Genomic DNA, 27,173 nt, shown 5'->3' with positions numbered 1-27,173 from the left:
GTGCTTGTTTAACTACGCTGTCATTCTTAATATTCACAGTAAAGTCATTTTTAGAGAAGCTACATTTCAGCAAACACCTCTAAACACACTGACTGATTACCTTTTTTATTGACCATTATGGGGGAGATTATTGTAATCTATGGGCTTAAATCAGTTTTCTGACCCATTAAAAGCCTTCTTAGTTTGTGTTTATACTGTGACATTTGAGCTAATTTAGTGCCAATTACCAGCAGCTCTGATTAAGACTGGACCGTGTGACATTGGGTCTGTGTTATTTATTACACTGTTCCCCTCCTGTTCCCCTTAATAGATAGGGATCGCTTCCAGCTGGGGACACTGTCTCACACCCTGAACACCAAAGCCAACGGCTATCTGGAGCTGTCCGACTGGCCGATGGTGGCCCCCGACCAGTCTGTGAGGAACGTGGAGGTGTTCGAGCCGGTATGACTCCTGCCCTGCCGCTAGTTACTGTGTCGTACTGGATCTCAAAATGCTCGGCGTCATCAGAAGGCTCTAGTCTGCTTCAGCGGTTAAATAGGCCGAGCATCCTGTAGAGCTCCTTACCAGTGTGTCTGTCAGCTCATCTCCCATGTATAACAAGCATCATCACTCAACAATCTGGACATTATGCTGTGCGATATTAAAATACAAAGCTAGCTGCTCGAAGTAGCTTGAACTGTAATTTTGGTTGTTTGTCATAACTAGCGATTTTTTTCTGGAGATATTGACAAATTTGTTTATAGGTAACTAGCAGCTTAAATGTCATGCTATGGGCCTGTAATGCGGGCTAAAAAAAGGAGGATGTTCATTAACATTGGATATAAATTTTTGTTCATCTTCTCACCTCGTATCGCTTCTGCTTTAAACGCTCTCGATCTCTCCATCTGTTATGGGGTATCCAGGTTTGACTCTAAGTTTCTTCACCTCTGCCGGTGCCCCAGGTGAAAGAGTGGGTGCCATCGCTTGGCAAGTCTAAGCCAGCGAAGTCTGACAAGTTCTACTCGGACTCAGAGGAAGAGGAGGAGGAGGAGGAGGCGGCATCCGGAAGTAGCAGCGGTGCTGAAGACAGCAGCAGTAGTGAAGGTAGGTATCAAAGCACCATTTCCCATAGTATTCTGTGTTTATGTATTATCTATGCACAGGATATGCAGTATCCAGGCTTTTGCCTTCCCTTTGTTGATGGCCAACTCCCCAAATCTTGAAATCCTCTATTTCACCCAACCAGTGAATCCCAGTCTGCGGTGGGTTCATATTGCCTGTGACTGACTGAGACAAACTCAATTGGTCATCTCGTCTTGCAGCGCCATGTAAGGTCTGACAGGACATCCTGCCAGACGTGTCGCCTACACTGTGAGGATAATCCCTCCACGTCGGAGCCTCTGTTGTGTCTAATCAGTGACATAGCTTGTCGCGTGGCAACTGTCAGAGCGTCGTCAGAATATGTATGAACGCATTTCATTGGACCACTTACCCGCCTCCCCCCAACAGGTCGATTTGAGGCATTAACTTATAGAGATTTGTGATTCCACAACTAGTACTATATAATTTTATAAGCAGTTTAACTCAAAAGGCATTGAGTCTAATCCATGTGTTAATGAAATGAAATACATGGAAGCATTTTCACATAAGCACCTACGTCTGTCATGGACAGAATCGCCACTTGATGATGTCCTGAGTTGTGGTCCTGCTTGTGTGTACCCAGCCAGGGAGTCTGCTGTAGTCTGCAGCCCACATAGTTGTTCAGCGAGCAGAGTTTTTACAGTCCAGGTTAAGAAGTGACAGCATGGAGACTCTTAGGGTGACGATACACTGGGCATCTTCTTGAGCAATTTTGCAGGGCAGTAGTGCTCAGGCACTTTCCCATTGATGTTGGACAAGAAAGTTGAAATACTTTTATTGACTGTAGGCAACTTTTCCGATCATCCAGATGAGCTGTCCTGGTTGGCGGTTGCCCGGCAACATTGCTCAAAATGCTGCCCTGTGGAACATTAAGGGGATTCATGCCGCTCGCAGTACATGACTGACACAGCAGGTCTTTCCTTTCCTTTCTCGCAAATGAAGTTGCCCACATCTGCTGGAGTTAAGATGAGGTACTCCCCCCTGACTGAGCTGCTGAGGGAAACGTTACCCTTTCTTTCGGCATAGATCTAGATTTGCAATTACATCCAGTTTCTTTCACTTTTTTTGCCGTTTGGTTAGAGTTTAGAATTTGTGCCGTGGAGTTTTCACCATTGACATGAATGGTTTTGGCCTGTTGCATATCAGGTTAGCGTGTATGTCAGTAGTGGTGGGCTTTGTGAGAGAGATCAGGGTCCCGTTCACATGCTGCCCAATGGCCATGTGCCTCATACTGCCTCATAGTGCCCAGCCACTCTCAAGATCCACTCAGACGACCTAAGAATTGTAGCATCCTTATCTCTGTTTGCTGGGGGTCGCTAGCGAAGGTCCTGGCTGGGGCTGGTGATTAGTTGCCATGGGAATGAAGCTGATCGGTTTATCTTTCCCTACATTAACTTAAATTAATTTTTAGTAAGTCTTACATGCCTTAGTTTTGGAAGTGCTGCAAACTAATATTTAGAGTTGATGTGGCATTACTTTTGCGGAATAACTGTAATGTTCGACATGTTGTCTCATTAGGAAACCATTTAAATAAATTGATTTGTACAAATTATGCTAACTTGGTCTTGATCACTCTATCTGGATGAGAAATATAATAGCAGCCTGCTCATTTGTAGTCTTTTCCCATTCTTTTTCGTTCTGCACCCACAATTAAAATGAGTCTCTGATTAATCTCAATCAGACTTCCCAAAGCGATATGTCGAGAAGTTGTTTTTGCGTTCTTTAAGAATCATGACTTGCTATTTGTTCCACATTAACATTAAATAGATGAATACTTAGTACCATGGTTCGGTTTTGTGAACGATTTTAGAATAATTTGGATTGTCACTGCACCTCAAGTAAAAGTAATTGTATTGTTCACTAATGTGTGGAAATGTAGCCAAAGTGTACGTCTGTGTACTAACGATAAAATGTCTGTTTCTAAACTTAACTGGCGTCCATGTCACTAATTTCTATCAAGGAAAACTAAAAGCATCAAATAAACTCTCCCTTTGCCTTGCGTGACCCCTGACCTTTCTACCTGTAGGAGGAGTTTTCTTGTTATTTTGATGATTTGCAAGTTTAAAGGCCACTTATGTGCTGATGAGGTTATTAACAACCAAAGAATATCTCATTTGGCAATTAATTCTTGCTGTATTTATCACATGCTGAGGTAATATTGTACTGTAATAAGTAAAAATGAGGTGTTCCATCCATCTTCTAACCACTTATCCTGGTCAGGGCTGCAGGGATATTTTTTAAATGATTTTCTAAATTGTACTGCATTAGGTTCAGCAATTTTCCATTTATAATGTGTTATGTGTGGAAATGCCCCATGTCAGGTAATGAAGAGGTAATGAGAAACACTCAAATAAATGTTGTCAGTGTATTATAGAAAATACTTCTGCTACTCTCCTATAAACAGCTGGTAAAACTATATTAAAAGAGGTTGAAATGTGTATATTAATGTGGGGTATCGAGGGAGTATGTGCCGGGAGCAGTTCTGGCCTGACTGACTTGTGTACCAAGGCTGGTTTGTGGGGCAGATCTGGGAGATGTAGCGCAGAGGGAAGGAAAGGGGCCATATCAGCTTAGGTCTGTTTGTTTGTTTGTTTGCTTGCTTCTTTGTCTTTGTAAATCCTTGCAAACGTCTGGGCTGTATGTCTCTGTAGAAGAGTCTGGGAGCGAGGAGGACGAGAGCAGCAGTGATGAAGGTTCTGACAAGAGCTCCACCCAATCGGAGTCTGGCAAGAAGCAGCAAGTCCTCAGGAAGACAGCTGGCCGAGACCCCCATGACAGGTAGTGGGCCTCTGTCGGTTTTTTAAGTCCTGTGACATGGAAATCCAGTCTCTGCCTTGTCTCCTTAGGAAAGAAATCACTGCGACTCTGTTCATGACCCTTTGGGAGTTATATGTGCTTACATGTGGGCTAAGTCTGGTGTGAAATAACTGTTTACATCACAATTTGTACACTCTTTTATCAAGTCACTTTGCAATGTTATTAGTGTTAGTTATTATCACATTTCTTCCTGGCATTATTAGCGTTAGCGTAATGATTTCTCCTAATATTAATTATTAATACGAATCTCATGCATCCTCGGATATTGTAATTGCCGTACTGTTGGTGATTTATGTTCATGAGCAGCGTGTTTTGCAGGGGAAGGAATTCGTATCTATGTGGCGTGATCTGTGCAACAGTGCACTCATGATTTTTATTTGCATCTGATGGAAGTGCCTGTTGTTCCTAGATCCCCATGTACAAACCCTGTATGGATGTGATTACCTCCCCCCCATCCCTCATACAGTGGAGGTTATTCTTAGTGTAATTTGCTGTCCATTTGCATCGCTAAAGGCCCTAGATTGGCCATTATCAGGCCGTGTTGTCACCAAGCACGGTTTTAATCATTAGCTCCCTGAAGTGCTTGGCCGGTACTGGCCCCGCCATCCCACCTCCTGCCAACCTCTTTCTCACACACTCACACACTCACACACACACACACACACACACACACACACACACAGACACACAAAGGAGCTCGCAATAACATCAGCCACCCTACTGCTCTGGTAGAGTATGTGAAACATTATTGACAGACAGCACCCCCCCCCCAGCCCACGGTGGGTCTTGCCCCGGCCGTGACGGTACTGCCCTAGCCTCTCCCTCCATTACAGACACTAATTAAAGCAGCTCACCCCACTGCTTCCATAACAAACAGAGCATAATGCCCTAATTATGACTTGGTTAATTTAAGTCAGGATTTAATGATTTTAAAAGTGATTTATATTGTTTTTCCTGTTCGGAACAAATGAAATCTGTAGCCTAAATTAATACTGGCTTTTCATCATCGCAAAGTTAAAAAGCCAGCTACCATCACATTCTCCTCATTAATTCCACATCTGAAAATCCCAGGCAGGCAAGGTAAACATTCATTATGTGGCAGAATTGAAGTAGGGTTTGGGGGGGGGGGGCGGGCTAAATCCAGTCTGATAATGGAATATTAAATTAACTTTGCAAACACAACAGATTCGTCTTCAGCCTTCTTGCAGACTTGTTGGTTCTAGTTGTGCTTTGCCAGCTGCATGGAAAGGTGGTTATTTTTAACTTTGCCCGCAGATTGATCCTCAGCGTCTTTATTAGACATGGATGAGTTTCCCTTTGGTCACCGAAAGTTTCTGCCGCTGGGATCTTTTCTTGTGCTGCTGTGAGAATTATACTGTGGGCCATCGCATCTTATTAGCATTACTGTCTTCTGCAGGATGTGAAGTTTGTACATATGGCTACTTCTTTGTTTTGCTTTGCTTTTTTTTAATCTTTCTAAATGCTACATGCTTCTTGCTAATTAGACATATAAGAACTTTTAAAAAAAATGTCTTAAAAAAATAAGATCCAATGGAGGTTAGTGCATTTCAAAGCCCCGATATTTTACTAACTTAAGTTATTGGCTCTACTGCCCTTTTTAATTGTTTCTTTCAGTTGCTCGGAAAATGAGAAGACTGCAATCAGACGGAAACCCAAAGCAGGAAGCCGCCCATCCCAGCCCAAAGCCAGCTCCTCCTCCAGCTCCTCGGGCTCCCAGTCTTCCTCCGAGGCAGACTCGGACTCTGACTCCGATGGCAGTGCTGGGCAGGAACAGAAGCAGATCTCAAAGCCCAAGGTGAGTCAGGTGTGATCCTTCAGGGGCACTCTGCTGTCTAAATACAGAACACCGCTCACCCGTGTACAGCCAAGGCAAGCAAGCAGCATGGTTTCCTATGCAAAATGACAGAGGTGGCTTTCTCGCATGCCTCCCTAGGTAGCTTGGGTGGGTTTGGAGTCTCTGGTATAAATTATTATCCCAGCAGAGTTGTGTTAGAGAGTGTGCAGCAGCACCCTTCGTAAGCATCAGATCTGGTAAGAAATCATTAAAAAAAAACAAGTAAGGTCATTCCACAAATGGTTTAAGCACCTGGCATGCAAGGTTTGTTTTCCTTTTTTGGCCCTTTAAGTGGAAGTGATGTGTACCCAGGGACACCTGGGAGATCACGCCCCGTCATTGCTGTGGATGTTGAGCTCTATGTGAGACTATGAGTTTGTTTGTGGCAGGTGAGTTACTGTCTATGGCTGCAGCTGTCAGAAGTAGATTTTGTTGCCGTGGCAACATGTATAGGAAATAAATACCCATCCTGTTTATATCATCCAGCACTTTACAGATGAGACAACGTCACCTTGATAAAGTCACTTTGTGTGGGAGGTAGTATAATTTTTTTTATCAGTCTTCAGTAGTGTTGTAGTTCTCGAGACTTTTTTGCAGTCCTGGTCTTGTCTTGGAATCGACTTAATTTTGACTTGGTCTTGTCTCTTGACCGCTCCAACTGTTATGCGCTAAAATATTCCAGAGTAATCCCTTGTGTAATGAGGCATATATTTTAAACGTTTTCCACGAAAAAGCACCCATGATAATCTATAAAACATCAATATTATTCACATTAGATGAAAACAAAGTGCATATTCTCTTCCACAATGATCCACACACTACCCTTCTGGGGTAAAAATATTGGTTACACTTTACTTAAAGCAGTCATTATATTGCGTTATGCATACCTTCATAATAAATTATAATACATTCATGGAGCATTATAAACAGGCTATAACTATTCATAAAAAGAAATAACACATAGTCGTGTGTATTATGCATTATGAATCCTCTATGAAGGTCTCATCTATAAATACCTTCACTATGCAGCACACAGCATTCTTAATTGTTATACTATCCATTATTATGCATTATGAAGGTATTCATAGTACATTATAGATGAGACCTTCTTAGATCATTCGTAATGCATAAGAAACATGGCTATGATGTTATGCCTTTTTTATAAATATTTATAGCTGCATTTATAATACATTATAATACATTATAAGAACAGTTACTAGGCTTTATGAATTTGGGCTTCATAGAAAGTGTTACCAAAATGTTTATTTTATAATTTATTATAAGCCTATAAATAAAGCGATTGAAAAACACTCAGACTAGAAATAACAAAATGTAGCATTCTATTTATTAGGAAGACAATTACTTGATATTTATTCACAAAAGTTTATATATGTGTGTTTGATGTTGAGCTCCGTCAAATCAGTAGAAATAGTATAATTGGAACAACACCTACATGTAAACAGAATTACATACTGCTGAGTTGGTTTGTTGTTTGAGGCTCAAATGCCATCTAAAGGTTTCATTCTCAAATTTCACTTCACCCAAAGCGTATGTAGGTGAAAAATAATGATAGCGATAAACATTCGGCATTAGACTCTAAAACTTATGTCTGTGTTTGAGTGGATTATAAGCTAGACAGTGCTTTTATATTTCAATTTTAGATGTTATAAAGTAAAAAAATTATAAAACCAGACATTGCTGTCTTTCAGATATCTTCAACAAATTGCTAAATGGATCAAAGACATTCTTTTCTGCTTGGCACTAACCATGTATTCCTCCATAATATTTAGCCATAGGAAGGTCCTCAATGAAACCCCTGCATTCCCACATCATCGAGACTCTAATCTCAACATTTATAAGATTAGATTTGTTATGCCTGCAATTTTTTGTATTAGGTGAGACTAAAAATTTTAAATTTCAATATACGCAAGTAATTTTTCCTCATATGAAGGATAATATGAAGACTGTCAGCATTTACATATCAAATTATGACATCTGAGTAGCCCAGAATGTCCTGAAGACAAAACGATAAAGCATATATGGCTAACTCATGTACGTACAATGTCAAATCAAAAGGATAGAAAAACACTCAAAAACGGATAGGGTTTTAAGGGTTAACACAGTACTGTAATTGGGTGTAAAACATCCTGTTTTCAAATGCAACCAGTAAGGTGCATCTTATTTGAAAAATATGTACATTTGTACAGAAGCATTTGTATTGAAATTTTGAGAGAAAACATCCATGGTTCAAATTATACAAAACTTTTCGGTCATACTGCCTTTTCCCAAGATGATGCTTATGCTCCACATTTTATTGTGTGTTGTATTATGTAGCTTGTTTCTAATCTTGTCTTGGTCTCTACACTCTGACCTTAGTACTCAGTTGGTCTTGGTTTAGTTGGTCTTGACTACATCACTAGTCTTCACTGGGTGTAAATAAGCAAATAGTTAATATTTGGGTGCAATGAGAGTCTTCTTTATTCAAGTAGACCAAACCTGCTGTAATAGATTAAAACTGACAAGACGACAACTGCAAACGTGGTTCTGGTAAACCTGGTCGTAAGCGACCAGAAGGCGCCTGAGGTTCTGCTTGAAAGCCCGTCCCAGAGACCGCTGATGCGGTCCGAGATCAGGCCTCCACATGAAACAGGCAATGCTTTGGCCCCACAGCTAGTCCGACGTGGGACACCTCAGCGACCCTCATTTCAATCAAGATGCCTCTCATTGCCCCGGTGACACAGTTAAAGATCAGTGTCATGTGCCCCTTAGATGGAGTGTGATAATCCGTGCAGTTCCATCACACTCCTCTTAATGATCGTTAACAAGATGAAGGCTTTTATCAAAGAAAGCAGGCGTGGAACATGCATTTTGGCGAACTGCAGATAGACATTGTGCTAATGGTCCTTTTTTTTTTTTTTTTGTCCTGACTTTCACTGTATTGTACCATTACATTAATACATTACGTTAATACCATCGTCATTGTTCACACTAGTATTATTACAGTTATGTCTTTGTAACACTTTCTCAGAATATAAAATAAGATAAATATATACTATCTTAATTTAATCTTATTTTTTGTCAGATGTGCAATAAATTTATCGTTCGGTTCTTTGAATGCATTTGTATATCAACAGATCTTCCCACATTGTTGCAGTATTTCTGCTGCGATCAGGTGGTTGGTTGTTTGTGAAGTCTTCATTTTTGTTAGCGCACGCACCATAAATTATCACGTCTTTGCAGCTCATTGAGTTGCATGAAACACGCACATTTAAGTAACCAAATCTCTGAAGAACCCCCTCCCACCCATCCTGTTTATCTAAATTCTCGCCTCCTGATCTACTCATCAGGAGGGACACGACGACGGAGGATCCGTCGATGGCGCCGTCGCACGAATGCGGAGAGGCTGAGAAATAAAATTTGCACAGTGAAATGCGATTTCTCCTGCCTCTTCTCCCCGGCTCCATTGCTCTTGCCACGCTGTGAAATTCTCATTTTACACACTTTGCTGGCTGGGGCCATGAATTATGCATTGTGCCAGAGAAATCCTCAATCTCACGCTTCAAGCCCTGTGTGGAGCTCCCAAGTTCCGTCTCTATTACCAAGATGAATAGCCGATTGGGGAATATTTGATAGGATATGCGTTTGACTTCATTGTTTGTTTTTGGCATTAGACTTCTCTTTTGGGAGATTTCTTTTTGTCTGTAATATCAGAGTGAAATTTTATGGTTCTTTGATAGTGGGGGGTGGGGGGGGGTGGTTATGTGTGTGCGGTGTGTAGGAAACGCATCCGTAACTTAAAATGCGCTCTTATCGTGCCCGATGTAGTGAGACAGGCTGCGTAGCGGAGCGCGCTCTGTAATTCCCGCCGTGCGAGGTCATCCTACTGTGAGCCACGTGGAACGAGAGCGTCACTTCTGGTGGCTGAGCAGAGCGACTGTTTAATGAAAATTACACAGGAGAAAATGTAGATGTAGAATTGATATCAGTGTCGGACGTTTTGTCAGTCCTGAATGCTGAATGCAAGCTGATGCAGTATATTATTTTTCAGCAAGATATGTTTACTTGTGTGTTTATTTCATTTTTAATCTTATTTTCTCATTGAGATTGTATGTTTCTCTCCAGGTTTGAGTTGGTTATTTTTAAGGCTGCATAACACAGTAATTGTAGTGTACAAAAGGCCTGTGGTAATGCATGGAGAGCGCAGTGGGAAGTGCCCCCCCACATTGGCAGTCCAGATTCTGCTGGTTTTAGGTGCTCAAACAATTAACCCTTGACTGGTTGGGTGGAGGAATACATTCTTGGATGTTGGTTTCCGTTGGAGAGAAGGTTGTGTGTCATGCCATTTCAGTTTGGTGTGCTCTTATTCAGCCCTTATTCCTTGCAATCTTTTGTTTACCAGCATTTGGAGCATTCTTGGTTGTTGACATTGAATCGGGAATTTTCATCCTTGCCTTTGTTCTCTTGTGTTACTAGACAAAGGGCTTCATGCGTTTGTGTTCCCCCAGTGGTCAAAATCCGCTTAATGCGCTGTGCTACCTGTCCATCTACACTGTGATGGTTTGTGTAAACTAAAACGATGAGATTATGCCTGGAGATCCTAAATTATACGATGTATTTGGTCAGATATTGCTGCTGACTTGTCTGTTCATTCACCCACTAATGGGTGGCACGGGCTGAGTAAATATATAATCTGAAAAGGTCTTAAGGTGTATTTTATTTTTTTAAATAACATAACGCATATATTATGATTAACAGTAATATTCAGCACTTGTAAACGTCATGTGTGGCATTAAGTTTTCATTCATTTCTGGGAACTCTGAGTTTTTCTTGGGCATGTTAGAGGTTCTGGAGGTACCACTTCTTACAGAAACATGCTCTCATGCATTTCATCAATCAATAAGTCTACCAAAGAAGACAATTTTTGGGAGTTTTCTACCGCTTGGTAAAAAATGAAATGCCGTCGTTGGAACACTTTTAAAGCTCTTTCCTGTGTCGTCGTGCCTGTCCTGCTGACGCGGCAGTCTTTCTGTAGCTAAAGTGGTCAGGATGCATTTCAGGTGCTTTGCTGGCTGTTCACTGTAATCAAACATCAAAAGCAGTATCTCTGTGCGTTTATCCCTCTGAAAAGGAAATTTGTCCTTCCAGCTGTTTTTGCTGCCAGAGGCCAAATCAAGGTGATCACCAGGGTCACCGTGCTCTGATCCGAGAGACACGTGCACACGCAGGGTGATGTTCCGCGATCGGGACTCCCTGCAAGCTGGCATGCCAGCTTTGCCTCCAATCTGTTAGCCGCTCATCTGAGCAGCGACCAGTTCCGGTGGTTAACAAAGGCATTGTTTGGTCTGTCCCCCTGTTATTAGTGCTAATGGAGTGGCCTGTTCCGCTGTGTTTGCTAATCATTGTTATTTTTGTTTTTGTAGACTGAAGTAAAGATGAAAAAGGAGGTGTCCTTGCTGGATTTAGATGACTGTAAGTGTGACTATCGGTTATTTCTGCAAAATACTGCCATTAGTAACTTCCAATAAAATTTCTGTGTATTCTAAGTTCTTTCGCTGAATTGATGCAATTTTTGACAGCATTATGATGGCATTATTATTTTTCATTCATTCATTGAGTCGTCGTCGATAATAATAATAATATACATTATTAACAATAATATACATTTTGTAGGAAATTTTCTGAAACTCGTTTATGTTTTTGTAATTCCCTAATTTACGCAGTACTTCAGGTTGCACAGTCAGATTGTCTTTCTTGCCTGCTTGTTGTTCTTTAACATGATGAGCACTACGGAGAGCTAGCTGGGTTAAACTAACACAGTGTGTGATAAATGTCTCCCAAGCTCCTTAGCCTGACTTCTCCTCTGCATGTCATGTCCCTGAGCTGGGAGATAGTGGATGTTACACAGATCATGATATGTGTTAGATATGGTACATAATATTATGGGGCTTTGAACACTTTTGTTCAGCCTGACAGCCATAATTGTTATTAAGTGTCCATTTTTATAAATACTTGGTTGGGTATTTATCGTGAGTGGTGTATGCATCAGGTCTCGCTGAGTGATGCCCGGCCATTAACTAACTCCACATGCTCTGTCCCTGCAGTCAACCCCGTATCAACATCCGTGCCCAAGGCCTCTATTCTCTCACCCAGCCTGCTGAGTGACCTGGAAGGCCTGTCCCTCTCCAGTGTCTCTCCAGCCATTGAGGTAAGAGGTGTGCCACATAGCCACGCAATAACCTGGATGACTTCCTCAGGCTGCTGTGTGTGTGTGAGTGTGAGATTTATATATATATAAATGTGTGTGTTTGTGTGTGTGTGAATTTATTTGCCATCTCCTTTGTCTGACATGACGAGTTGTCTTTCTCGGGTGAGTGTGCAGTGAGGGATGTCCTTCGCTGACTGACCTTTTTCCCCACCCTGCGTCAGTGGCAAATAGACTCTCTTTGTCACCCCCGAACCCCCCTGGTCTGTTAGCACTCGGCTGTGCATGGCCCCTCCCTGCCATCGGCCGCTGTCTCGCCGCAGACCCCGTGTCTGATTGCTGACCTTTTCCAGCCTGACGACTCTTTCCTCATTTGAAGGATTCCCCTGTCACGCTGTTCAGGCCGGAATGCTGCTTGCTGGGTCACTTTCATCTTCCCTTAACATCATCTCTGTGGGAACCTGCTGTCATCCCTACTTTTGTGTTTGTTTGAACAATTAGGACCTGAATCCTGGATTGTCTGTTTTTGTGATACAGGCTGATACAAGTCCCAGCCTTCCCATCACTACCACCAGGGGGCGCCTTAAAGGGGTGGGGGGTTAGGCCCCAAATTTGGGAACACAATTGGATAGTTGTGGGTTAGAGGTCCAATTTGCTATAATTTCATGGGCCCTAAAATCTCAATTGTCACCATGTACATCTGGAGATTCAAATTTTGTTACATGTCACAGTGATGTTCTTATGCCACAGTTGCAGGGGTGGGAACAGGTGCATGGCGGGGGGGGGGGGGGGGGGGGATAGAACAAGGAACAGTGTAATACAGATCAGAACAACAGTACAAAGAAAGAACAGTACAATACAGGAAGTGATTTAATATAATATAGTCATTAAATATGTGCATGTAAAGCACAGTTTATTCTAAGGAGCTCTCATATTTCAAAGTGACACTTCAATGTAAATTTCCTTATTTATTCCCCCCCCACGCCCCCAAAAAATTTCCACAACCAGCCTCCCGTACACAGTATTGAGGGTACGTCTCACTGCCATGCCCTGGCTAGGGTTGGTTACATAGGGATAAAACGTCTCCATGCCAAGGGGGACCTCAAGTTCAGTCCTACAGAATATACTTTAACCTTCCCTTGTGTAAAAGGCCAAATGAATCATATTAAGGAGCTCAGAGCAGCGATGGCTCTGCAGCACTGAGAAATTAATTAGTATCTGAGGAATGGAGATATAAGGCAAATAGATGAGAAAGTGACCCTGATATTCCGTGTATATGTGCAGCTTTTTCTATTCTTGGAATGGGCTCTGCAGGCTATTATACAAAGCTTCTGGCTCTGTAATTGGATATTGCTTTATAAGTGTGAGTCTATCTAAGGGGACGGAGCTGTGTCTCATCAGCGGCCCTCAGCTTTGGGAGTGACGCCTTTTTCGGCTTCCCCCCATTTAGCCGTAATGCTTAGTAATAGCAAAGTGACGCATGTTGCCTGTGATGAGCCCCCCCACATTTGGCGAAAGGTGCCGATTTTCCAAGAATTTGTAAGAATTCAATAATGAGTCCACGGGTTACATTGCATTCATTTTCAGTAGAGTGTCCCGTTAGGAAATTTGAGTAACTGCGAATTAACTGTGATTGGTTAACTTCAGGGAACGTCTGGGAGGTTAATCCGCCATGTTAAATGGCTTCAGCTCAGCGTGAACTCTGCTGGACAGACAGGGCCGGTTTTGTGAATGAATATCACCTCTGACAAATTGCATGCTCATTAGCTCTCACCAGTATATATACAGATGCTCCTCAACTTACGATATTTCGACTGTACAATTTTCCTGTAAAACTGCACACTTGGTAGTCAGCTTTGAGTTTTGATGTGTTCGCAGGCTAGCGATTCGCGGTCCGGTACTTTTTGCTGATGCTGGGTGATGGCAGCATCTATGCAGCCAGGCTTCCAGCCTCTATTGCCGCTGTGAGCATCACACAGTTTTTAACAATATATCGTACAATGTTTATTTTATTTTTTCTGTTTGACCGAATAAACTTGCGTTCATTTTCTTTACAGTTTCTGGTAATTCGTTACTTATTCAGTGACAATATTTTTTTAAATATCATAATCATATACAACTTATTGGAATGTGACCCCCCATCCCCCATATGTCATGGAGCACCTGTCTTATGTAAGCTTTTTAGTTAAGTGAGCAGCATATATTTAACAGTCTGCTGTCGTGTGCATAACTGTGGAAGTGAAAACAGTTTTCAGGTCTCTTGTACAACAATGTGTTTCTAATTGCAATATCTATATGCAAGAGTTATTAATTGTAATGAACCATTGGTCAGCTAATATTGATTTATTTATCCCTCATATTTGCAGAAATAGCAGTTGAAACCCCACTGATGTTAGAAAGATGCAAGATTATCGCTGTCAGGTTCAGGCCATATAATAATCAGAAGAGACTGACTGCTTTTTAAGATGAGCTTTTAAATTATGGCTGAACATTAGTTACTGATGCCTGTTCTGGAGTTTTTGCTCTATCATTAAGTTAGACTTTTTCCAGTCTCCGGTAAGATAGATCCAGTTACTCCCCCAGGTACCAAGTATTGGCACTGAGCACCAAACATTGCCCCTGACCTCGCACCCCCCCCTCCCCACTCCCCCAGTGGGTGTCCAGCCCTGCATCTGATCCTCAGAGATCCTAGTGTGGTTACTGTAACACTCTTTCCTTGAGTTCTGAGAGCTGGAGCAGTGTGGCCCAGCCTGAATGTCCTGGTCATTGGGGGGGGGGGGGGGGGTCTCGCCCTGCACTTGCTGTGATTGGCACATGCCCTCTTCAGGCCGCTTGAATCATAGCTCATGTGACACGCAGCCGCTGGCTTGTCCAGTGTCCTTTATCTCTGTAAGGACATTATGGTTGAAGACGCTTAAGTTCAGGGAATGTCTGGGTAATGCTGTTTGGGGTAAAATGCCACGAAAAGTCAGCGTGCAGGAATGTTTATAAATAAAAATGTTTATTAGCATATAAACCTGTGTCGTAACAGCAGTGCAGATCCTAAAGCTGCTTTGTCCTTCTGTTTACAGTTACTGCCTTCGCTGCCTTTGAGAGTGCGGTAGAATGGAAGAGGTTTCTTATTATAATCAGTTTGCTAATCCATTTACAAAGCTAATTTATTTAATGAGTTTGCTTTATTTAGTCCAGTGAAAAGCAAAATATTTTAAAAAGGCAAAGAAATTAGACTGTTCTTTATCATAAGCATGTTTTAACTCAGGGTTGATAATGGTGATTCTTGGCATAATTGTGTTGTTCTAATCCTGTATTATTAAAGGTTGCCGCTTGCCCGTCATGTGCTCTCCCCTTGTTAATCCCGAGTCAGTGAATTAACCTTCAATTATGGCTGTTAGAATTGAAATGAGGCTTTTGTCTGCGCTCAGCGACTGCCTCTATCCTCTGTCCGCCCCTGATGGAAATTCTAAGGGTCACCGAATATGTCCTACGTCATGTCTGATAGCTCCTAAAAAATGTGCACAAAATTTTTTTTTTTATAAATCACTGGGGTTTGCCAGAGAGCTTTTCAGCCCGCAAGTAAAGCATTTACAGCTGTACTCTAGGTTTGGTGCCCCCTACTGTTCAAAGTTGTTTTCTTATTTATGAAGTGGGCCGCATTTGGTATGACTTGGGTGCAGTTTTTTGGGTAACGCTTGTGATCCTGTATGATCAGTGTCTGGGTTTGTGTCAGGTTGTGTCCCAGATGGGGGCTGTCATGCGACACCTGACCTGGTCCTCATGTTCTTTTGATTTTTGTCAAATTCTGGCTGATTGAAGAGGGCCTCAGATGTTTTTTGTTTTTCCAAATTGGCAATGAAGTGCGTTCTTCATTGGAAGTCACACAGAAATCGAGAGTCCTGTTTCTACACTGTGGCTGGGGCACCCCATGGAGAAATGAATTTGTAAGTAAACAGATTGTGGGAAAGACTCTCACCTGTCGGACTTGCCTTCGCCCGTTGGTATGTCCAGAATTCTTCAAGTCCCCCCCCCACCCCCACCAATTCTGTCAGTCAGATCACACATCCATTATTTCGCTTGACTGAGGGAACCTCATTTGCCTGTCTGAATGTTTGAGTGACAGTCTGCTTGCTTCAGATTGTAGCAGCAATCAAAGGGAGTCGAGATGATACTGAAACCTTCAGTCTCTGTGTTAATGGAAGCCGCCTGTAAGACATCTAGTTTGGGTTTGGAATCGTCACCAGATGCCGAATGCCACTGCGCTTGGAGGGATGCTTTTCTGCAAAAAATAAAAGCGTAATGAATGTTAAAACATTTCTGATTTAATGGGTTCTATGCATAAAGACCATGGACCGCCAGTACATTTAAAAAAATTATTTAATATAATTTTTAAAATGCACATCATAAATAATCTCCATGTCAATTTATTATGCTGTTTTCAGATTTTCTTTGTTTTAATCCACCCGCTGAGGAATGTGTCTCTGAGCAGCTTTTTAGAAAATGACTACATGGTTATCGATAGCATTTAGATTAACTCAGGTTATTGTGTTTGAAACCCCCCCCCACTCCTCCCCAGCCAACATGCGCTCTCTAATAACATTTTGACATTAGGATCTCAACGAAATAGTCTTTAAGGCGCCGTCTGGGTGGGCGGTTGATAACTTTTCATTCATAATTAGCTCATCGCGAATCGGGAGACATTTCGGGGAAATTGAACTGTCAGCGGGTAGAAACAAGCGTTTGACCTCATCACGTTGAGTGGGGCCCATCATAATTTGTTCATTTGGTGCCCATCAGCCCAGCCTCATCTCTCATTCGGCACCTCGCTGACCTTCCCTCTCCAATTCCACTCGGTTCAGCTTTAATTATGACTCAGCAGACCCCGGGAAATATTGCAGGCCCCGCTCTCCAAAACCCTGAACTGCCACTCACCCAAAGATTGGTTTTTAACAGGTAATAAATGCCCAAAGGAAATAGTACGTCGCTCGTCCAGTCCGGCGGCTCGCTCGCGTGTGTGTCTGCGCGTTGGCTCTCCCCCGGACACGGCCCGGGTCCTTCTTTCTGTTGCTTTTTTGTCGTTTTTTTGCATGCTGACTTCATGCAGGACCTTTCTCTTCCTCTCCTGTGTCCAGGAGCTTTCATTTGCGATAATGCTCAGAGGCAAAGAGGCTTTTAACCATTGTCTTTAAATGTCACCCCCGTAATTGCTTTTAATGAGGTAATTCCGCCTCATACGCAAGCTAATTTTCCATCTGTTGAGTGGAAGGCAATTCATAAATAAATGTGAATGCCTCAATTAAACAAATGTCAGAATTTTGTGTCGGCTTTAAACACCATATAGTTCACCCCTGCCCAAATTGAAATTGTTGATTATCACCGTTTTACTATATTTACGGTTTTTTTTCCCCCTGACAACCCTGTTGTCCTTTGTGAAGATATAAAAAAAAAATCACATAGGCATTATGCTATGCTATTATCATAACAATCATTAGATGCAATCTTCTTTTATAGATAAATATTATACATAATTCTTTAAAGATGGTATTACATTATTGCCAATATCAACCCCTTAAATTTAATAGGAGTTGATTTTTGTTTAAATTGGAATTTGAATGGGAGTTTATTTTTATTCATTCAGCTGTAATAATTATTTGTACCCATAATTCCTCTAACATAAATATTTTCAGCTCATATTTTGATTCTCTCTGTTGTGTGGATCTCTTGTAATTAAAGGAAGCTGTGATTAATTAATTACCTGCTAGATGACTGAGTTTTATTGGTAAAACAGTGTGTGTGCGTATGTGTGTGGTCAACAAGCAGGATTCACAGTAGTAAGAAAAATCTCCATACAGAAGCAGGAAGAGACCTCAGCATAGATATGCTAATTTTAGCCATATTGGCCGTTCAGTCACCATCAGAAAAAGTTTTTTTTTTCTCCCTTACATCCTTGTTACATGGACAGGCCACCTTTGCAATAAAGTGCCCGGTTATGGTGACTTTGAATATGTCAGCAGGCTTCTCAGGTCATTTGACAAAAAGGATACAGGTATTGTCACGAGCATTGAAGGTGACTGCCGGCCTCATCAATCATGCCAGCTTTCTTTAAGTTGATACATAATAGACCCTCTCAATCAATTCCTCTCTTCGTTGTCAGTCTTTTGGGAACTGAAAGGTGAGGAGGCTTGACTGGGAGTCAAGGTTACCCTGGCGACTCTCTCGTTATTTACACTTGGAAAGGGAGGGATAACTCAGTGTTAGGGGGAATCCTCATGGGGTGTCCAGTTTGTCAGCTGGTGATAAGCATTTTGAAGCCCAAGCAGGTCCTTGAGCAGTGACAGTCCCTCGTCAGAGCTGTAAATCTCGACAGGTGTTATTAAAGATCATAGCTTTTCTTATTGACAAAGACTAGAGTGACACACCCAAAAGTTCTGAGATAAATTTCTGTTCTTTTGCTGAGGAGGGGCGGTGACATGACAGCCCAGTGCCAATATTTGCCTGACCTGCAGCGTGTTGAGATGCTGGACAGCTGTGACGCCTGGGAAGGCACTGCCACGCCAGGCTAAGAGGCCTGTGCATTTTGGTACAATGCTTAGTTAGCTTGTGTATTTGGTCACATGTGCCCAGAGGCATGTCAGTTTACAAGTGAAGAACAAATTTCCAAAACTCACTCTGTACATTTTTTTGCTTTGTTTTTAGAATGAGATCATCAATGACCTAAAGACCGGCTTCCTGAGTGTGCATCACAGTATTGGGAACCAAAACTCATTTAGTGCTCATGTAATCCATTGAAGAACATTTGTTAAATTTAAAAAATTCAGTAAGTCCACATTCTTGAGAACTCTGTGGACTGGGTAAGTTTTGGAAATTTGCTCTTCAGTTCTGCTGATTTTTAAGACCGGACCACATTATCCATAATCGAACGGCAGTGTTCACATTGCATTTCTAGTTTGGCATGTGCTATATTGGGGCCGCCTCATTGACATGTGATGTCATGTACTGATTTGGGAGTAGAGTGTCTTGTAAGTGGTCCTACCCGTTTTTCAGTAGTTCCCCTGGAGATGTTTCCCCCTGCAGACCACAGCGTTGAGTGCTGTGATTTGTGCCATTGATTTTAAGTCAGGTCAAGGAATCTCACCGGGATTTTAATCCCGTGATGTAGATGGCGATCCATACCGTGTTTCTGTTGCCTCTCCTTCAGTGATCGCTAATGGTCATTAGCATGCAGGGAAACAAATGCCCGCCGAGTGAGCTTTCGATCGTGGGCCGGAGGAGGAGGCGGCCCGGCTGGACGTAGCTCCGCCCTCATCCATTCCTTCTTGTTTGTCAGCCGCTCCCATGTGATGTGGCAGGCACACCAGTTACTCTTCTCGCCTCCTGGATGTACTGGAGTGCAAAATGCATCTGTGCTCAGATGAAAATTAATTTGCCACCATGCATTCATTCCTCTAGCCTATGTATCAAAATTTGCATTTGGAATATTTCAGCACTACGGCTCTAGTCATCTTTGGAAGTTTCCAAAGTGCATAGTCTGGAATTTAACTTTTGGTACGGTTCCTCCCCCCCCCACCGCAAATAAGTTTAGTGTATGCTGCCCTAAAAGCAAAACATGATGAAACTGAGAAAAAGCTCTTTTTCTGAGAAAGAGTTTTTTGATTGTCCACACTTGTATGAACTAGGTAGGTAAATGATAATGTACTTATTCGACCATAGTTTGGCTGGAATATTTTGTTATGCAATAAAACTGAACCTAAGAGAAGCAATTTCAGTCAACTGAGTTTTGGTTAAATATGCAGCTGCAGCTTTTTGAGGTACCTGTTCCACACCTCTCATCCAGGACAGGGGGGCTGTCGGCCTGCAGCCTAGTCAGGCAGCACTGGGTACAAGACGTGGGAGACCCTGGGTGCCTGTAACCAATCCTTAACACCGAATATATCGCTGAAAAAAATAATAATTTAAATATTCATGAAAGTTTCATATATGGTTAAATTCAGTGTGGTTCAGTTTTGATTTCCCACAGCGAATGTAATGCATATTATCCACCGTTATAATCCCCACTATTTAATGATTAAGTGCGTTTGTAGGATGATTGGAGGTCGTCAGGGGTATGTATCTATCTGCAGTGTTCATTGGCATCTGAATGTATGTTAAATACATCAAGAGACTCTTGATGCTTCAACTCATTAATAACTAGAATAACTGAGTAATTGAGAAATTCATTATTATATGTGGTAATTGTTGGTGGTAGGGGTGATGGTTTATTTTTTGTTTTGTTATGAATTTGAATAATTATGATTGACGTGAAATTCTACAGACTTTCTAAAAATCATTTGATGTCTAAAATGAGTAATTCTGAATATAATATGCTTTTTAAGCCTTGAAAACATCTTTTGTATCGTCTTGATTTCCCTGACAATTTGACCATCCATCCTTCTTCAAATAACTTTTCTTGCTCAGAATTGCGGAGCAGGATATGATGTCAGTCCATCACAAGAAACGCACATATAGTCGTGCACTTTGAGAAGTATAGTGATGTCATCTAGCCCAACTGTATCTTCTACTGAAGGTGCCGCATATAGCACAGTGAGCACATGCAAACCACGCACAAACGGCACAGGTAGGATTCAAACCCCCAGCCCTGGAGTTCTGAGGTAACTTGACAAGAAAACGAAATGCATAAATTATCACGTTCTTAATATGGTGATGCATTTGCATAGTTGATTAGCTGTTCATGCAGTGCTTTTTTTATTAGCTTATAGTGTTTTTAGTTTTTGGAAAAGTTCATTGACAAAATTTAAAGAATAGGGTGGTCTGTTACTTTTGAAATGGTTTCAGGAGGATAAGATATTCAGAAAATATCATTGCCTGTTTTTTTTTTGCCAAGAATGATACAACATAATATGTTTCCTTGATTCGTGTTTTAGATGTTTCAGTCTCTCTGGATCAAGCATTGTTAATAAACGCTTCTGTTTACTTGGGTCTAAAACATTTTACAGGCTTTCCCGTCACTAGGTTAGCAGAAATGTGACAGAAAATGAGGTCTTTATAGAGGAGCCCTGTGCCATAATTGTTTAAAGGCTTCCCTTGGTCTCTCACCAGCTTGGATCAGTCCTTGACTAGGCTTGAGAAGGAAACCTTTTATTACTCTCTTCTGTCCCAGACTCCTACTAATTCAACAACAACTTGTTTACTTGGTCAGACGATTCTTCGCTCTGATCTAATAGGATCCGGCGCATTGCTGTCAGCGAGATGGTTAGACCAAAATGATTTTCTGTCACCGACTTTTAGTAGGGGGTAGCCTCAATCGTGGAGCCCCCATGACAAGAGGCCATCTTATTAACCTTCTCAGTGCCAGGGGCATTTGATTCGTGTCACCGCAGTGGTGCTGAGGTTAAGGCAGAGTATTGATAAACAGGTATGCTTGGCTGCTTTTGGATATTTGACTCTCGCTGACTCTTCCTCCACTGCCACCTTCGCTTAGAGGGACTGGACAGGGATTACTGGAAGGAAACGATTGACATGGAAATCATTTAGTGTTTTTTAAATTGGCAAAAGGAAAAAAATCTTATTGTTTTATAATAATAATAATGAGAATCGGTATTTGGTGGTTAAATGAATAAAATTGCCAGAAACATTTTGTCATTTTTAGTCTTTGCAAAATACACCCTGTGGTGGCAGAGTCTATTTACTAACAGCCTTTCAGTGTTACCCTATAACGGTTTATCTGCTTGTTTTCCTGCGTTTCCTTTCCAAAACATGTCTGCACTTGTGTGTTAGATATTCGTCTCCTGCTCTCCCCCTTTAGGACGGCACTAAAACGGATTAACACCCACCGGTGACCGCTTGTCGGTCATCCCCGCCTTTCAATCCCGCCGGTTTGTACGGGCGCCCATAATATGGTCGATTACCGGTGAAGTTCGTCGTTTGACACACTTAGTATTTATTTTTTGCCTTGTGGCGTGTCGTAAAAGGCTCCTCTCCGTTCGGCTGCCTACCCATCTGATTCAAGTTGTGGCAAACGGCTCTTATAAATGTTTCAGTGAGTGTTAAGTAGACAGTTATGTGCACTCTCATTCCACGCTTATTTGCGTGCTGTAATAAAGTGTGATAAAATACGTGTCTGTGGAGCGACGGGCTCAGAGTCACGCACGCTTCCACTGGAAATTAGGTTGTGTCTGTTGTAATTGTCCGACTATTTATACAAACCCGTCACAACATGTCAAGCGGCTGATACAGTCGGGCTGCTCTGTTTTATTTATTTTCCAAATCTGAGTGAATCAAATAAATGATGCATTGAATTGCTTGTGTTTTATCCACTCCCCGTTTCCATTTGTCACTGGTGCCACGCTGACGCTAAGAGTGTTCGCTCAGAAAATAGCCACCGAAGTGTCCCTGCGCGTGTAATTCGCTGTAGGTGTGTGGGTGTGCATGCAATAATTTGTATGTGTGGGTGTTGCGTGTAATATGCTATCTGTGTATTTTATGTGTAATATGCTGCATGTGTGCATTATGGGTAATGTACAGTATGAGTGTTGTAATTTATGTGTAATATCTTAGTGGATGTGTATGCGTAATATGCGGTGGGTGTGTTGTGTGTGTTGAGTTTAATATACTGCCTTTGTGAGTGTTATGCGTAATATACGATGTGTGTGTTTCGTGTAATATGCTGTATGCAGGTATGTTCTGCGGGAAGTTCATTTAGACAAGCCGGGATGAAAATGCACCCTGTTCACTCAACGCCTTTGCTTTTATTGTTCCTACTGCTAATAGTTTCTTTATTTTCTCGTCCGTATGATTATTCCCATGCTGTGCTGTAAGAAAAAGCAGTGCAGACATTCGGCACACATTGCAGAACCTCGGCATATTTCATGGTGACGCGTGCATGTAACCAAACGCGCGCATCCATTCTTATTCACTAGCTGCTGCATTGGCCAAATTCGTAAATGCATGGTTCCCGATCCAGCGGGTAACTGTGTTACTTCAGCCTTTCGGCGGACCCAGGGCTCTCGGCGTGTGAAAGGTTTTATCGCTTTCAAACTAAAAGAAACCCCTCTAATGCAGGATGTTTCGTGGCCAGAGGTACATTTTTACGGAATAAGTGAAGTTTGTTTATTTGTCTTTCCATTCTCCTTCGGTCCTTTTATATAGACACTATGGTAATTAGTTTAGTGCTGTGGAAAAATGAAAGGCCCTTTTTAGCCCCCGGAGAGCAGGTTATCCATTGTATGCACTCATGTTTTGAGTGATGGGAGTTGTTGTGCCCCCCCCCCCCCCCCCACTGCTCTCTCGCCAGCCTACTTGTCCTTTTTAAAGCTAGTTTGTAAAATTGTCCCCCGGCCAGCGAATAGATTTGCTGTTTGAATTGATGTTAATTGAGGAGGCTGAGGCGTGAGCTCCTGTCGCCCGTAATGGAGGGACGTGCTTCTGTATTGTAGGTGTGTCAAATTCAGTTTCAGGACAAAATATTAAATATAAAAGGGAAGCTAAGAGAAATTGAAAAATGAACGCTTTTGTAACCGGAAATGCATTTTTTATACCCCCTCCCCTCCCCCCCGGAAAGTCTGCCTTGATTTGATTATGTCTCACTCGACATGCATACGCATCAGAGGACGCATTTGAGCTGCAGTGTTAATGGAAACTGCGAGGCATGCTCGCTGTGCCCTGACTCTCTGCCCCCCCCGTGCCCCAGGTCAGCTCCCCGGTCTTCGTGCCCCACATGTCCCACGAGCTGCTGCACCGCATGAGTGGCAAGGGCCTGGCGGCATGCTACCACTTCCCTCGGCAGCCGTGCATCTACGACCCACGCATGGTGTCCGTGCAGCTCACCTTCACCAACTGCGGCGAACAGCCGGTGCAGGACCTGCATGTGGGGGAGGCTTCCCCACCGGCACTCAGCCTCCACCGCTTTGCCGCCATCGGTGAGTGTGGCCGTGACGGAGACCGGTTGCTCCATCTGCTCCCTCTTATTCTGTCCCCCAAAAATCTCTGGACACATACTGATGCAGTGTAATTCATTCATTCGTTCACAGTACCCACACCTCTTAAAACAAAAAAAGACTTGATTTATTGATTTATATGTATTGTATATGGCCCAGTGCAGTTCCTATGTTAGCAAAGCCGTCTATGCTGAGTTCTGGCTTTTGATGTCGATTGTCAAAGGCCCACAGTACAGTCAGCTTCATCATTCTCCTGGTCGAATTTCAGTGCAAAGATGTTAAACACCCAGTGGCCACATGCTCATTACACTGGATTGTGTCAAATTTAATATAACTTCTGCAAAAGTTGTGCAATGCTTTGAATCTTTGATCAGGTAGCACAGGTGGTATCTGTAGGTAGCTCATCGGTGCCTCTTCACTCTGCCCCTCTCCCTTCCTCACTCACCCTTCCAGAGTGTCTGAAGCCTGACGCCTCCATCACTGTGTCTATGGGCATCGACTTCAATGACTCCACTCAAGCTGCCAGCTTCCAGCTTTGGTAAGAAGCCCCTGTTCCCGCTCTGGTGGTGTGGGGCCCCTGTTCCAGAGGCCCCTGATCTAAGCACTTTATCACTCGATCCTTTTCAACATTGTGGAAATAACGTTTTAGCAATAAATGCTTCTCTGGACCCAGTGACAACACTGCCAGTTCTGTTATATTTTATTGATTTCTGGGAAAATCGTTCTTCCTTATTCATTCTCTTTTGCTTCGGAAGGTCTGCTGCCCTGGTGAGATTTTAAGAAAAACAATCCTTTCCCTCCATGGGGGGAGTAATTGTTTATTATTTTCTTATTAGGTGAGCAGCGTTGATCGATATTGTAGAATGCCTAGATATGAATAATATCGATGTAAATAGATTAGCCTGTTGCATTGAAGTGGGATTATTCTTAATGATCAGAGCAACGTGAGCCCAATGACACAGCTCATGAAATTACAGACTGTTAGGTCTGCAGCAGTGAGAGAGAAATCGTTGCATTATTATTGCCGCTTTTCATTCGGGAACCATCGTTCATTTTTTCAAATGAAACCAGGATGTGTTAATATGGTTTTTTTTCTCAGTCTCTGAGTTTCCTGTGTAATGTACTGCAGAAACTCACCCTATCTTACTTTGTCGCCTATGTCTCTTTTTTATTTTGTATGTTTTGACTGGTTTAAATTTAATTAGTTTGGTTATAATGAAATTGAGGGAATACCTGTTTTCTCTTTAGTTTTTCTGGCTCTTTGATGCTTGCTTGGTGAATTTGCCCATTTTTGTCATTCCATCCATCCATCCATCTTCAAACCGCTTTTCCTGCTGTCGGCTGTTTAATACCTCAGAAGAGAAGCACACATATCTCCAAAGGGTTTTCTTAAAGAATAACCATTGTACTTCTCCAAGCTTGGGATGAAACACATTTTTATCTACAGCAGGAAAACCCTTCAGATGAGTTCTTAAGGCAGGAGGCATCGTCCCATGACCCCATCAGATACATCGTTTTAAACATGCAGTTCATCATCTCACATCACATGCTTCCCTCCATCCCCCAGGGGCTCAAAGATGCGGAGCCGCTCTTAATCTGCACAGCTTGGCAGATTCTGCAAGGTTGTGGAGGCTGTCGTGAAGGAACACACCAAAAGCTTTGCTCATTCGGAATGGCTATTATGCTAATTATTCATTCTACAAGTGTCATTGTGCTGGGGGGGTCTACCAAAAATGAAATATCACCCACACTTAGAGGTGATTTAATATCTGTTGTGTATAATACAGCGCTGAGTATTAGTCCAGTGCGACATGTTGGGTTTATTAAAATGCACTTTGGTTGTGGTGCATTTATGCAGCGAAGGTATATCCGCATACAGAAGTAATACGATGCAAAACCATTCGTCATTTTCTTTCTTGTTGCTCCTCCCAAACAAGCCCACCCCCCCCCCCCAAGCGCTCCATCAAATACAATTGATTCTGTAGTAGTGTAATCACAATTACTCACCTTCTTAATTGGCCTGGTCCAAATCAGAAAATGAGAACCGATCGGCAGTGCGGCGATCGATGGTGTTATCAGAAAGCCGCTCCGGGGCAGGAGAGATGGGGGATCAATCAGCACCAAACGCCAATCATCAGAAATGTGCTTTGCATCGCAATCGGGACGTTTGCAGCTCAGTCAGACCAGGCGTCATCAGGTGGTCAAAGCCAAGCATGTGCTGGAACCACCGCTGATAATTCTACATTTTATAAAAGTCCCAGGAATCGCACTGCGGGCCAAAATTGTCAGACAGATTAGGCCTAACAGCAGGTCCCATTTTCTTCCCTTGATCGTGTGTGTTATCACACACTTGTGACATTTTATTACCCCCGTATTTCGGTGGGACCCTGTGGCTTTCTGCTCCAAAGTAAAACTCATTGCTGCTAGTTTTAAAATGCTCTGCCAGTAGTATGTAGTCAGGTCTTTCATTGTTGTATTGGAAATTTAATTTACAGTGTGCTTCATCTTAAAAGCAAAGTTAACATTTATTCCAGAAACATCTAAAATGTTCCACAGAAAGTGCTCTGTTTAATACCGTCGAGATATTGTATGGGTTTACTGTAGCTCCGTTCCACTCCTCTTTTTTAATTAATGTTGCCACCACCCCACTACCCCATAAAGACAACTTTTACTTTTAATTTCCATTGCAAGTTCAATGTGTTAGGGTAGGGGGTGGGTGCCTTCACCTATCACCATAATGCCTAGACCAAAATACAATGAGACGTACATGAAAAAACAAGATTATGACCCAACACACTGCAGAAACATTGCCTGACCGAAAGCGGCGGACTTTATACACCTAACTGTAACTCCTTTTATTCCTGTACGAGACATTTAATAATAATCATTGCTTTATAATGACAGGTTTTGCTGCGTATCATTAGTAATGAAGAATCGCTCCCATCCTGTAACATTGACTTTCTTTCCGCTGTTTTGAATTTTGGTTTGTCCCTCTTTGGTTCTCCGCTGCCTTGCTTCCCACCTCCATGTTCCATGCTGTTCTCCTGAAGACTGCCATGCATCGTAAAACGGCACAGCATGATGCCAAATGGCGAAACGTAGAATTGAGGCGCGCAGACCCCGTCGTGAGCGCTCTCGGTGGGCAGGCGTGGTGCTGTCCCAGGTCTCAGCGATGAGGAAGCCCTCAGATGGAACCTGAGTGATACGGGGGGGGCAGGCTGAACAGAATGAGAGCACCTACGCCTTGGCGAGC

At 42.5% G+C, this 27,173-nt stretch overlaps 1 protein-coding gene across 1 annotated transcript in view; it reads left to right on the top strand.

Moving 5' to 3' along the window:
* Positions 1-27,173, top strand: part of ap3b1a (adaptor related protein complex 3 subunit beta 1a) — a 79,469-nt gene that overhangs the window by 37,068 nt on the left and 15,228 nt on the right. The window contains exons 17-24 of the mRNA XM_049018647.1: positions 311-441; positions 942-1,083; positions 3,771-3,897; positions 5,572-5,752; positions 11,212-11,260; positions 11,893-11,996; positions 23,674-23,902; positions 24,374-24,458. Of these exons, the coding sequence (XP_048874604.1) occupies positions 311-441; positions 942-1,083; positions 3,771-3,897; positions 5,572-5,752; positions 11,212-11,260; positions 11,893-11,996; positions 23,674-23,902; positions 24,374-24,458 (1,048 nt within the window). The remainder of the gene's footprint in view (positions 1-310; positions 442-941; positions 1,084-3,770; positions 3,898-5,571; positions 5,753-11,211; positions 11,261-11,892; positions 11,997-23,673; positions 23,903-24,373; positions 24,459-27,173) is intronic.

Source organism: Brienomyrus brachyistius, chromosome 7, assembly GCF_023856365.1.
Source record: "Brienomyrus brachyistius isolate T26 chromosome 7, BBRACH_0.4, whole genome shotgun sequence".
Lineage (NCBI taxonomy): Eukaryota > Metazoa > Chordata > Actinopteri > Osteoglossiformes > Mormyridae > Brienomyrus > Brienomyrus brachyistius.
This window is presented reverse-complemented; position numbering and strand designations above follow the sequence as displayed.